This window comes from Staurois parvus, unplaced genomic scaffold, assembly GCF_062004578.1.
Source record: "Staurois parvus isolate SC_StPar_1 unplaced genomic scaffold, SC_StPar_1.0 ptg000291l, whole genome shotgun sequence".
Classification (NCBI taxonomy): domain Eukaryota; kingdom Metazoa; phylum Chordata; class Amphibia; order Anura; family Ranidae; genus Staurois; species Staurois parvus.
Genome location: NW_028318087.1, coordinates 417,609 through 430,916, shown reverse-complemented (window position 1 = coordinate 430,916; position 13,308 = coordinate 417,609). Strand labels below are relative to the sequence as shown.

Below are 13,308 nucleotides of genomic sequence, written 5' to 3'. Positions count from 1 at the left end.
TGACCAGTCTTACAGAGGCGACATTACAGTACATTGTATAGGAGCAGGTCACGTCAGGTGCAGCCTAATTACTTGGAAAGCTTGGCTGCTGGGAGAGACACCTGCTAGTGGCCACCTGAACTGTGCCCTTCGACTCTGGAACAACAGTGCCACCAGCAGGAGACCCAGGTAATGACAGAAGTCCTGACAGGGCGGGGCGAACCCCTACACAAAAATGAGCAGTTAACCCATGCAGTGCCGCACAGCCTGCAAAAGGCTTTCATAGAGTTCTTATTTAAGATATTAAATGAGCCAGGATTGTCAGAGGAGGATACATAAGGATCAAAGTGCAGGGGACATGAAAGTTGTCCCATGGGTGTGTGCAAATGTTCTGCCTGATGAAATGTGTGTGCAGTTCTGGCTCTGTGTCATCTAATGAGTACCCTGCCCATCCAGTGTGCTGATCACTTCTGGACACAGGTGACAGGCCAAGAGACAGGAAGGGATCTCCATCCCTAATGGGTGTAAACTGGTGGACAATGATATCCCAGCATTACTTTATAAGGATTACCTGCTCAGGGTCCTGGAAGCAGAATGTGCAGGCCAGGGGGCTGCGGGTATCGTCATTGTCCTTGCTTTCCGAGTCAGTTGTCATGTTGTGGTATCTGGAGAAGATGCCTCCAGTAGGAAACCAAACAGGCTCCATCTCTGCCTCCTCCTCCTTCTCTGGCTCTTGTTTATTCTCATACCCTGCTCATTCTCCATCCAGGTATATGACAGCAGGGAGCCGTGCATAGTCATTGTGACAGCAAGATGGCATGGCCAGCAAGTGTCTGAGGATTTTACCAGTCCTCCCTCTCCTGTCTGTGCAGCCTTTTGCTGGCATTGGCAGGAGGAGAGGAGGCGGCAGGAGGGGAAGAAGAATCCCGCTGACGGCTGAAATGTCCATCGCAGCGGCCCCAGCTTTTAACAACAGATGAATGCCAGCATTCTTTTGTTTACATTTCAGCTATCAGTGGGGGAATCCTTAAGGTATAGGTTTTTAGTCTCGGTGCATTTGCATGAGTACCGATACTTGTGCAAATGCATAGTATTTGTACCGATACTGATATTGGTGTAGCCCTTTTCTACACAGTGTTGGTTGATTTTTGTGTTACACAAGTTGCAATGTTGGGTACATAATCAGTCCATACATTGAAAAGGTCTTACACACGTGGTATCCCCTGCTTGGAAGGAGTAGCAGAACTTATTTTGGGGTGTAATTTTAAGTATGACTTTGTTTGTGTTAGAAATATTTTATAGATTGATAACTTTGTGTTAAAAAATACAGTTTCATTTTTACAAAAACTTGTGACAGGTAGTGAGGAAATTAGATGTGTAATTTATGCCCCTAACAGGCCTGAAGATACTCCTTGGATGTTGGGCCTCTGCATTTGGTTAGGCTATGAAAAAGTCTCACACATGTGGTATCACCATACACAGGAGTAGCAGAATATATTTTGGGGTGTAATTCTTGGTATGTCCATGCTGTGTGTAAGAAATATCTTATAAATTGACAACTTTGTGTAAAATAAATACATTTTCATTTTCTTTCCACATTTTCCAAAAACTTTGGGTGTTTCCATTGTTCTGCTCCAGGGCTTTAAAAAATGTAATTTATGTGTAATTTATGCTCCTTAAAAGCCAAAAGGTGCATCTTGGATTTTTGCCCCTCTAGGCTGCAAAAAAAGTCTCACACATGTGGTATTCCTCTACTTGGGATAGAAAAAGGGGTCATTTGTGAGGTATTTGTACTGTCCTGGCATTTTAGGGCCTCAAGAAATGAGATAGGAAGTCAGTGCATCAGGACTGGTCAATTTTTAAATATATGTACCATTGTGTGTAAACTCTTTGGGTAGTGTGTAGCAACTTTGAGTTATTTTTAGCAAAGAATTTAGAAGTATACATTTTGGCCTGCATAAATATTCCTCTTTTATATATGCCTTTAGCTTAGCTTTACACATTTCCATTAATGCTAAAGACTTAAGCAAGCCAAGAAAAGAAAATCACTTTATTCCCTTATCAACACAATCAGTGTGGATGGGAATCCCTCCTGTGGAGCCATTGTGTAATCCCCCCATGGGGAGATCACAGAGAATACTGCTAGCAGGTACCTTAGCCACTAGCAATAATGACATGTAAAATGTAGCAGACTGGTTGAACCCAATCTGATTGATCGATCAATTTGGGTACATTCAACCTGCCCATACATGGATCGAATCTCGGCTGAACCTGCTTGGATTTGAACCATCTGTGGCTGGCTTTACTCCTACCTTTTTGAACATTCTGTTAATGGGTATAATTAATTTCAAGTTATGTTAGATAAAGAGACATAATACCTTTACAATGTGTAATGTAAAGTGAGATAAACCGAATAATAAAGATAAAAAACAAAATGGTTAAAAATACTGTTTTATTGCTATTCAAACATTTATTGCAAGATATGTTTAATACCACAAATGTGGTTTTAAAAAATGCTTGCAGATACAAATGAATTGTACAAACATGTACGTCCCATTTTCTTCTAAATTGAAGACCATTAAAGACTAAATTGATAAACTAGCAGCATGTAACCTGTCTTGGAGAATAATTACAAAACAATTTGCTGTAGATTTGTATAAAATGTATGAAAACTAATTCCAATATACAATGACAGCAGGTTTGTGAGGACATTACTGACAAACCTTGAAAGCACAAAAAGATAAATATAGGAAAGCTAATGATTCCTTTGCAAGTACATGAATGGTGACATTCCAAATATTTTGTCTATCAAACACATTTTTGCACTTTAGTACTAAAGTAATGTTTGTGACAGATAACATTTTCAGAGCAAACTGAACCTTTGACAAACCAAGTTTTGAAATGTGCAAGAGCTCTCTAGTTATCCATTTTGACTCCTTGGCTGAGGCCTCATTCACATGACTGTAAACATTTTATTGATGTTCTTGCACATGCTTTCTTGGAGAAACTTTCCTGCGGAATGATCAGTACAATACTTGTGTATAGATATGTGTAAATATGTAAAGACACTTATGCATACATAGATTGTTTTTATGATAATTTTTTATTATTATACAGGATTTATATAGCGCCAACAGTTTGCTCAGCACTTTACAGTATATAACAGGAGACAATATAGCAGCAATACAGTTCAATACAAGAGGGTTAGGAGGGCCCTGCTCCTTGGAGCTTATTTTTCCCCTTTGTTTAGACTTCATTTGCATGCTTAAAAATGCATATGCATGTTCTTAGGCTGGCCATACATTATACAATTATCTTCCAATTTTCTGCCCAATTTCCTTTAGATTTACCTTCAACTGTGTAGTGCAAGGGCCTGCCTAATTGGATACAACTGAAAGTGTTGTTTAGGTTTGTCCTCCTATTATATGGTTTTTGGTAAATCTAAACCAAAAATCTCCAGATAATTGTATAATGTATGGCCAACCTTAGACACAGATTTTTGGATTCTGTATTATGGATCTGAAAGCAGGTCATGTTTACGCACCTGTGTGAATGGCCCCAATGAAAACAATACAGCTGCATTCAGATCTGTAATTAAAAACACATGATGGCCATGGAAATGAAGCCTAAAGGTGTCCATAACTGAAAGGAAACCTGTACTGAGAAAATAAGGAGGCTGCCATTGCTGGCTTTCTCTTTCTGAAAAATGACAGTTGCCTGGCTGTAATGTTGTTTTGAGTGCTTCAGTCATTTTAGACCCTGACCTACAAGCTATATGCAGATTAATTCTGACTTCACCTTCTTATGGATTTTTTTCAGGTAAGCGACTTTAAGGCACTTGGAAAGTATATAAATATGTGACAACCAATGGACTAGTGTTATTAAAAGACAATCAGCAATGACAGCCCTCATTGCAGGTCTGTCTTGCCCATGGAAAGCAGTCCCACCAGCTGTATATAGCCCAGGCCTTTTTTTTTTTCAATAACAAACATGTCATACTTACTTGCTCTGTGCAATGGCTTTGCACAGAGCAGCCCAGATCCTCCTTTTCTCTCCCGCTGGTGCTCCTAGCCTCTCCCTCCTGCCAAGTGCCCCCAGAGCAAGCAGCTTGATATGGGGCACCCGAGGAGTTGTGCTCCCGAGCCATGGCTCTGCATGTCCATTCACACACAGAGCCACGGCACAAACCCACCCCCTCTGTCTCCTGATTGGCTCAATGACCATGATTGACAGCAGCCAATGGCTCCCCCTGCTGCCTCAGTCAATCAGGAGTGAGAGTCCCTGGAGAACCAAGGCTCTCACTGACATTGCTGGATCGGGATGGGATTCAGTAAGTGTTGGGGGGGCTGGGGGGCTGCTACACACAGAACCTTTAGAACCACTTTAAACTTTCCAGCACAGATCTTTCAATCCTTAAAAAGGAACTACACTGCATCTGAGAACCACAAACCTAAAACACTATTTCATTTATGTTTAATATTCAAGGCTAACTCCTCTATCCATCCATGTCTCTGTGATTTATTTTGCCTAGAAATTACTTTGAAAAACACTCCCCCTAGCATTTCAGGCTGTAACCATCTCGAGTAGGGGCAGATGACTCATGTAGAATTTACTTCCTGGAATCCATCTGCCCGTAGCTCATGCATGCAGGCAGGAGGGTGTGCTTAGCGGAGAGAACCCCTCCTGAAGACTCCTGGGATGTATGACCTCATTTGCCTAGGCATAGAAACCAAGAAATAACTCAAATGTGAAAAAAATGTTTATAACAAGTACATGTGATATACTTTCTTATCTATTTACTAATGCTAGCAGAATAAGGATTTAAAATAGTCAATGTTGATTGAGAGTTTAGTTACACTTTAAGACATGAGGGAAAAGCTGACAAACTATTGCATTTAATACCCTATAGCTACACTAACAGCTACATCAGTAAAAAAAAAAAAAAAACTTGATTCACTCAATGAATTCCCACATTAACTGTTAATACCTGAGATTAAACTGACTGGTTATGGTAACTCCCACAGCCAGTTAGTTTCATCCCAGATTTCTGGCTGTTTCGATTGCCTTTATGGTGGCCTCACAATCTTGGATATTTGGTTAATGTAAGAAAAATTCTGTCCTTTTTTTACACCTGGGCTTAGGACATGTTAAACTTTTTTTTATAATCTTAACTCCAGTTTCTTGCTGCATTTTTAACCGGAGTCAAGGTGTACAGCGCTCAGCATAAATGAGTACACCCCAACAGATTTGTCAGAAAACCTTTACTTTCCTTTCAGAATCAACATTTTCTATGGGACACTATACTACAAAATACTCCCATAAATGTGGGCCATTGATTGCAAACAAGATTTTTTAATTTGCACACAACTGCAAAAAAAATATTTTTTCCTAACAAATTCATTCAAGACCATGTTGCAAAAATAAATACACCCCAATGAAAGTCTTAGGAGCAAAGCTAAATTTTATACAACAAAATATTAATTAACAAGAATTCAACTACAGGTAAGTCTAATTATTCATTAAACAGGTGTCCAGGAGACAGTTGATTATAAAAAGCATTACTTAACGAAAAAAACCCTTTCCTATTTCATGCTGTCAGCAATGGCACCACATGGAAGAGAAATGTCACAAGGCCTGAGAAAGAAAATAATTTCTTTACACAAGAAAGGTGAAGGCTACACGAAGATCAGCAAAGCTTTACTTATCAGTCAGAATACTGTAGCAAAAGCGATACAAAAATTTAACAAAGATGAAACTGCAACCATCTCACAGAGACGTCCAGGCAGTCCACTGTAGTTAACACCTCAACAGGTGCGTCCTCTGATGAGAAGGTTTGAACAAAATCGCCATGCAAGTTCACTGCAGTTAGCTAAAGAAGTAGAAGCCAAATTGGGGTGATTGTTTCCCGTGACACAATACGGTGTACACTGCAGAGGAATGACAGGCATGGGAGTCATCCACGAAGGAAGCCTTTCCTAAAGTCCATGCACAAATAAGTCTGCCTAGAATTTGGCAGGGCCCATGCTGAAAAAGAGAAGACTACAGGGACTCTGTACTCTGGATTGATGAGATCAAGATAAATGTTTTTGGAACTGATGGCTTCAACTCTGTATAGTGTTGCAAAGGTAAGGAGTATGAAGAAAAATGCACAGTGCCTACAGTGAAACATGGTGGTGGCAGTGTTCTTCTGTGGGGCTGCATTAGTGCTGCTGGTGTCGGGGAGCTGCATTTCATTGATGGTATCATGAATTCACAGATGTACTGCTCTAGTGAAAGAGAAGATGCTACCATCACTCTGTGATCTTGGTCATTGTGCACTTTTCCAACACAACAATGATCCAAAACATACATCTAGGGCAACTGTTGCATTTCTGAAGAAAAACAGTGAAAGTGATTCAGTGGCCAAGTATGTCTCATCTGAACCCAATTGAACACCTATGGGGAATTCGGAAGAGACAAGTTGAGCATCACTCTTCATCCAGGCTCTAAAAGAGGTCGTTCTTAACCGTTTCAATACCGTGCAATTTTACACCTTCCTGCCCGGCCATTTTTCAGGTTTCAGCGCTCTCACACTTTGAATGACAATTGCGCGGTCATACAACATTGTACCCAAACTAAAATTTTATCATTTTCTTCACACAACTAGAGCTTTCTTTTGGTGGTATTTAATCACCGCTGGGGTTTTTATTTTTTGCTAAATTAACAAAAAAAACCCAAAATTTTTGAAAAAAAAAACACATTTTTCTTTGTTTCTGTTATAAAAGTTTACAAATAAATAATTGTTCTTCGTAAATTTAGGCCGAGATGTATTCTGCTACATGTCTTTGGTGAAAATAACCCAAATTAGGATGTATTTTTTAGTTTGTAGGAAAGTTATAGAGTTCACAAGCTATGGGATATATCTGAATATTGATCAATCCTGAAGTACTGACAGCCAATCTAATATCTGGAGGTCCAAGAATGTCAGAACAGTACAGATATCCCCCAAATGACCCCTTTTTGCAGAGTAGACAGTCCGACGTACTTCATAAGAGGCATGGCGAGTTTTTTGAAGTTGTATTTTTTTGTCATAATTTTTCGGAAAATGAAAAAATTAAAAAAATTATTTTCACTATTTTTTTTTTTACATACTGTCACCAGTGCAGTACAGCATCATCATATAACTGGCATGGCGGTGAACAGCGACACTGACTGGTGACAGTATGAAAAAAAAATATATATATTTTTTTTTTATTATTATATTTAATTTTTTATTAAATTTTTTTTATTTTTTTTTCATATTTTACTATGACCAAAATAGTACAATGTTACCATAGTAACACTGTACTACTTTGGGGAAGTGATCAGTATTTTTTTTTTTTTTTTTTTACACAATTTGCTTATAGGAAAGAATTACTTTGCTATAAGCAAGCATTTACCTGAATGAAATCAATTCATTCAGCTTTTTTTTTTTTTTTTTTTTCGTGCTTAGCTGTGATTTGGTCACAGCTAATCACATGACATGTGCATGTGATTAGCTGTGACCATTCACAGCTAGGCACTAGTATACAATGGATGGCATCATGAATGAAGCCATCCATTGTATACAACTGTCATGTGACCTGCTGTGATTGGTCACAGCAGGTCACATGGTACCGGCAACGGGAGCCGGTACTCGGATCTGTCATCGGCCGTGTCCGAGGTGCACGGGCGGTGACAGAACGCACTGCTGCGTCGCTCTGCAACCGCGCAAACCGCGCATGTGCGGGAGCACGCCAAATGGCGTGCACCCGGAATACAGGAGCACATTTCAAGCCGCCAAACGGCCATTGGCCGGGCGGCTAATGGTTAAAGAATGAAAAAAAATAGATGTTGCAATATGTTTCCAACTTGTTCATTCCATGCCTAGAAGACTTGGTGCTGTCCTTACAAATCATGGAGGTCAAACAAAATACTAGATGTAGTAGTTTTTGTTGTGGGGTGTATTTGTTTTTTCATCAACTAATTTGAATAAAACTGAAGATTCTGTAATCTAAGTTATATTATTTACCTTACTTTCATGTAATGAGCTAAACAAATGTTCTATAAAACTCAGTTTTGTCAAAATTTTGGAAATTGTTCTTGTGTTCATTGAGATATTAATTAAAATCTTACTTTTCAAAAGGAGTGTACTCATGTATGCTGAGCACTGTATATCGTGCAATATTTTTAATGTTATAATATTTTTTTATTATTTGACTAATGTAATTAAGTTAAGTATTTATTGCCATGATATAGACTTCCTTGTGTTTATTTAGTTTAGGGGTCACGTTAAGTGTTAGGTCTATGAAATATTTCATGGTTAAGGGATTGGGTTGAGGGTTAATGTTAAGTTTATGGGTTAGTATGTGGTTATTACCTTTCAGATGTGATAAGTGTAAAATTAATTAATTTGTTTGCTGAAATTTTTGGCACCAAAACTCTTGCATCATAAACAAACAGCTAAACCATAACATACCAGTAAAATTGTGTTTTTTATACTTTGGACATCATCACAACAACAGACCTTAATTAAAAGACTGTCACCTTTTTATCAAACTCTAGCTAAGCAGATAAATATAAATATGTGAATGTGTGCCAAAAAAGATACATTTCTGTTCATTCAGTATTGGTATTTAGACAGCCCTGCCACACAGCACAGCCTTGTATTATACTACCACTGTAATAGCAGCTGAGCTTGGACAAGGATACCCAATAGCCTGGACCACCAGTTTCTGCAATGAGATCTTGGCACTGATGTGTTGTCTTTCAGTCCCTGCAGTTCAAAGGCCTGATTAGTTAAAAAGTGTATCTAAACCACAAAGCAAAAATGTAATATAGTGCAGTTTACCAATCTTTAAATGTAGCCACCACATATAAGGATTGGTAAACTACAATACAATACATTTTGGTTTAGATTAGCTTTGAAGTATTACTAAACCCAATACCCTGCATTCACTATATCTGGTCTCCCACAGTACACAGAACATGGTAATGCAATTATTAGTAAATATAAACGGTTAAATACCTTTTTCTCATCAGCAGTTAGAGCAGTCTTGTGACTTTTATCAGTGTCCAGCAGAGCACTGGTTAAAACTTGTAGGAGTTTTCATTCTCCTCTCATTGTCCAATGAGACTGCATAACCTCTGACCCTCTGTCTGGGCAGCGCTGATTGGCCCTGTGCTGACCACATGCATTTCCCAAGAAAAAAAAACTCTTCAGCAATAAGCATTAAACTGAGCATGTGCAGCTTGCTCCCAAGGCTCTGTTCTATCAGAAGATGAGTTGGGGACAATGGAAGAAGGGGAAGATCAGAGAAAATGGGATCAAGCATCCTTTTTACATAATGCAGAGGATTAACCCCTTAAGTTCTACAATGAGTATAAAAGGCATGCTTTATGCATTATTTATTATATAACTACAGATTTTACTGTTGTGGGTTTAGTAACACTTTAGTTATGGTTCTTTAGGGCTTAAGTAATGCTTTGCTTTAGGGTTGGTGATTTTAGGTGTTTAGGATTAGGAAATAAGATTAGGGTTTTTTCCACATTTATTGATGGGTTAGGTGGGATTCAGGTAAATGATTTTAGAAAGATCTCATTTTAACATTTACCGATGGTAAGGTTGAATATTAGAGTTAAGTGTTTAGGGTTCATTTGAAAGGTTGTTTCTACATGGAAGCCCGGCTCTGTGCGTCATAAATGAATCTAGCTACCCCTGCCTGCTTATAGAACAACTATCTTACAATTGCAGCTTTTTTTTAGGGTACAAAAGAGGTAGCACAAGATCTCGTTGGTGGCGAGTAAGTCGGTGGCAGCTTAACTCACTGAGTATCCTCAAAGTGAATTCTTTGAAGTATAAGAAGATTGTGGAGGAAGATGAGGAGCGCCATGAATGAATAGAAAGTGTTGGAAACTCCAGCTGGTTGAAAAACAGTGATCACTTTATAAATGTATGACATAAAATTTAGCCAATGCATGTCGGGGAACTGGGGTTCCCCTTCTTCAGGGTATGGTAGTGTTATTAGATCTGTTGGTTATGGGCACTGCAGTCTGTGGGCTATTGGGATAAGTGTTCCAGAGTATCTGCTGTGCCTGGGCTCATCACCCACCTACAGAAATGTATCTTGGCAGTTAAAAAGAGAACTCCACTGGAGATTACTACATTGTATGTCATGAATGGGCTCCCAATGCATTGTAATTGTTATCTAATAGAACTGGAAAGATTGTTTGCTATTCCTTGGAATATTACTTGGCCAATCTAACCAAAGCACTGTTCTTTATACCTACATTGTGACTCCTGATGAAATATGTTCTTAAAATTGGCCCTACTGTCCCCTCTAGGTGATCTACGTAAGTTGAAGAAGTTTAACAAACTTTGTTGCAGATTCCTCCCTGTTTGTGCTCTGAAGAATAAGGTATTTGATTATGTCAATGTGTGGAGTATCTCACCAAAAACAAAATTCGTATTGCAGAGGTTGCCTAAAATCTGACTTGTATTTTAGTGCAGACTTCTGGGAGAATCAGAGAGCCAATCACACAGCAGGAAGGGACGTTTCTGGGGAAGTTTTGTACACTTGTATACACACTTTGAATACAGAAGACCTCCAGATGCCCTCAGGCCACCCTCATGAAGTCTGTTTCTGATTGGTCAGAGACATTCACACCAGTGGCCTGCTAGAGGTCATTTTGCAGGGCTCTGGCAGTGCTCATCCTGTTCTTCCTTGCACAAAGGAGCAGATACCAGTCCTGCTGATGAGTTAAGGACCTTCTACGGCCCTGTCCAGTTCTCCTAGTGTAGCTCTCTGTCTCCTGGAATCTCCTCCGTGCTCTTGAGACTGTGCTGGGAGACACAGCAAACCTTCTGGCAATGGCACATATTGATGTGCTATCCTGGAGGAGTTGGGCTGCCTGTGCAACCTCTGTAGGGTCCAGGTATCTCCTCATTCTACCAGTAGTGACACTGGCCCTAGCCAAATGCACAACTAGTGAAAAACAGTCAGAAAAGATGAGTAGGGAAAAAACTGTCAGTGACCTCCACCTGTAAAACCATTCCTGTTTTGCAGGTCGTCTCATTGTCGCCCATCTAGTGCACCTGTTAATTTCATTAACACCAAAGCAGCTGAAACTGATTAACAACCCCCTCTGCTACTTAATTGACCAGATCAATATCCCAGGAGTTTGATCCTATACTCTGATTAAAAAGTGTTCCTTTAATTTTTTTGAGCAGCGCATTAAAGAATGACTAAATAACTAGGTACCAGTCTGCCACAGCGCTGAGTGAGAGTGTTCACCAGCCAACCCAGTGTCCATGACCTCTGTGATAGGCAGTGTCAGTTATCACTGCCATGACAATAGAGCAGAAATGAATAAAATAACACAATTTTTCAGAAGCTCCACTCTGCCTAAACTTTTCTGCATCTGTTCTGGTTGTGAGTACAGCTTTAATTTTGCTTTCTTGGTGTAGAGGTTTAGTTTACAATGCACTCCAGTCATTTATTTCATGGAGAAATTAGCATTTTCTATAAAACATGAAACCAGTTACTGACTTTGCTGTTGGACTATGCCCTACATAATGCATTTCTTATGAATTCTTTAATATCAAGGGTGCCCACCCATTATGATTGTAATTACCTCCCTCTTTCACTTTCTGCTGCCAGCTCTGTAAGTTCTTGTGCCAATGTCAATACATTGACATTATTTTAAGTTTGCTGCTATCCAAATGTAGAACAAATAAATAATTTTTCAGCAGGCTGAATAGGAATTGTGAAGTAGGGAAAGTGTTGGGTTTGACTTGAAATTATTCACTTCCAGAGCTACACACTTGTATTTTTTTTTCTATTTTCAGCCAATTCAATCAGCTGTACAAACAACAATATGGAATTCCTGAATGAGAATGGTCCTATTAGTTCCTATAGCAAGGGTTAAAAGGCCAGCTCCTTTGTCACTTCCCATGGAAAGTCTTCTCTGCCAAAATGACCATAACATGCAGTATTTTGATATATAGGCTTCTTCAGGTCTAGATCCCTGAAAAAGAAAAAACAAATATAGGGACTCAATATTCAAATGTACATGCAACGTAAGTATACAGGTTTTATAATATCAGACCTTGTGAGACATGTGTAAGGTTTCAAGATGTTCGGCATGTGTGTTAATTATTTTATTGATCATTCTGCTGCATCTTATTGTGCACCAAGATCAATCTATATCAGTGTCTCCCCAGAAGAGAATTTCACTGTCATAGTTATAAAGATGTAGCTCCCTCCTAGGTTGCTAGGGGGAGCTGGACTCCAATTGTAAGCCAGAGCAGAGTAGCAGCCTGGGAGTAATAGCCAGCAGGGGACAAAATTTGGTCAGAGCTGAGAGACTCTGCAGACCGGCCAACTGGAATTTCCCTGTGCTCTAGACCTTTGGAGAAGGGTCTAAAAGCAGTGTATGGATCTGAAGAGTGGTTGGTCTGCACTTTTGAAGGAGCCTGACCAATCCCCAACAGGAGGCTTGGTAAGGGGCCAGGGCAACCCTTAAAAGTGGTGGAGCCTGCTCAGTAGGTGTGTAGTTGAGGAAGAAGAGAGAGAAGGATGTGAGGCTGGAGACAGGAGCCTGTGAGGGGGCCCAGATGGAGAGGGGCTCACCTGCAGGCAGAGGACCTAGGAAGGTGGAAAACTTGGGACATCACCGGTTCCCTGAGAGAGGACCACCTGTGTGGCAGGGAAGGAGTGGCCCAGCTGGAAGGTCTGGTAGCAGCCACTGGCCCACTGACAGCAAGGGGAAAAGAGCACTCTAGTGGGGAACTAAATGAGGGTATCCTCCTGCGCTTTTTATGGATGATGGAAAATCTGCTAATAGCTGCTGCCACTCAACTTAAACCAATAAGTGTAAATAATGAATATATATATATATAGTGAAGCGCTATATAAAACAAATCTTAAACATATACAATACTATCGTGCTGTGTTAACCCTGATGAAGTCATGAGGCACGTGACGCAATGCGACGGTACGCCATTTCCGGTACGAGGTGACGCACTTCCGGACGCAGCGGCCATATTGCTCTACCAAGTTACCATGCAGTACACCCATAGGATGTGGTGACAGGCATTTTTGACTGGGATTACATGATCTTTGCTTTGTATCTCATTTATATAGCCTTGAGTGGAGGTGGCATGGATAAGGTGCGCTTGGGAGAAGTCTTTATTTCATTCTATGGTCCCTTTGATGAGGAACGCAAATGAGAGGATCTGGTATTGTGAATCATAGCCTTTTGGCCCTGTGTGGGTCATTGTGTGTAGGTGAGCAGGCATTGCTGCCATTTGAGGATTCCCTTTTTTTTTCA

The 13,308-nt window shown here is 40.0% G+C and overlaps 1 protein-coding gene across 1 annotated transcript in view; it reads right to left on the bottom strand.

The window, feature by feature from the left end:
- Window positions 1–2,414: 2,414 nt before the first annotated feature.
- The window catches only part of MAT1A (methionine adenosyltransferase 1A), a 68,084-nt gene continuing 57,190 nt past the window's right edge, over window positions 2,415–13,308 (bottom strand). Inside the window, exon 9 of the mRNA XM_089682482.1 lies at window positions 2,415–12,003. Coding sequence (XP_089538608.1) covers window positions 11,901–12,003 — 103 coding nt within the window. The 3' untranslated portion in view covers window positions 2,415–11,900. The remainder of the gene's footprint in view (window positions 12,004–13,308) is intronic.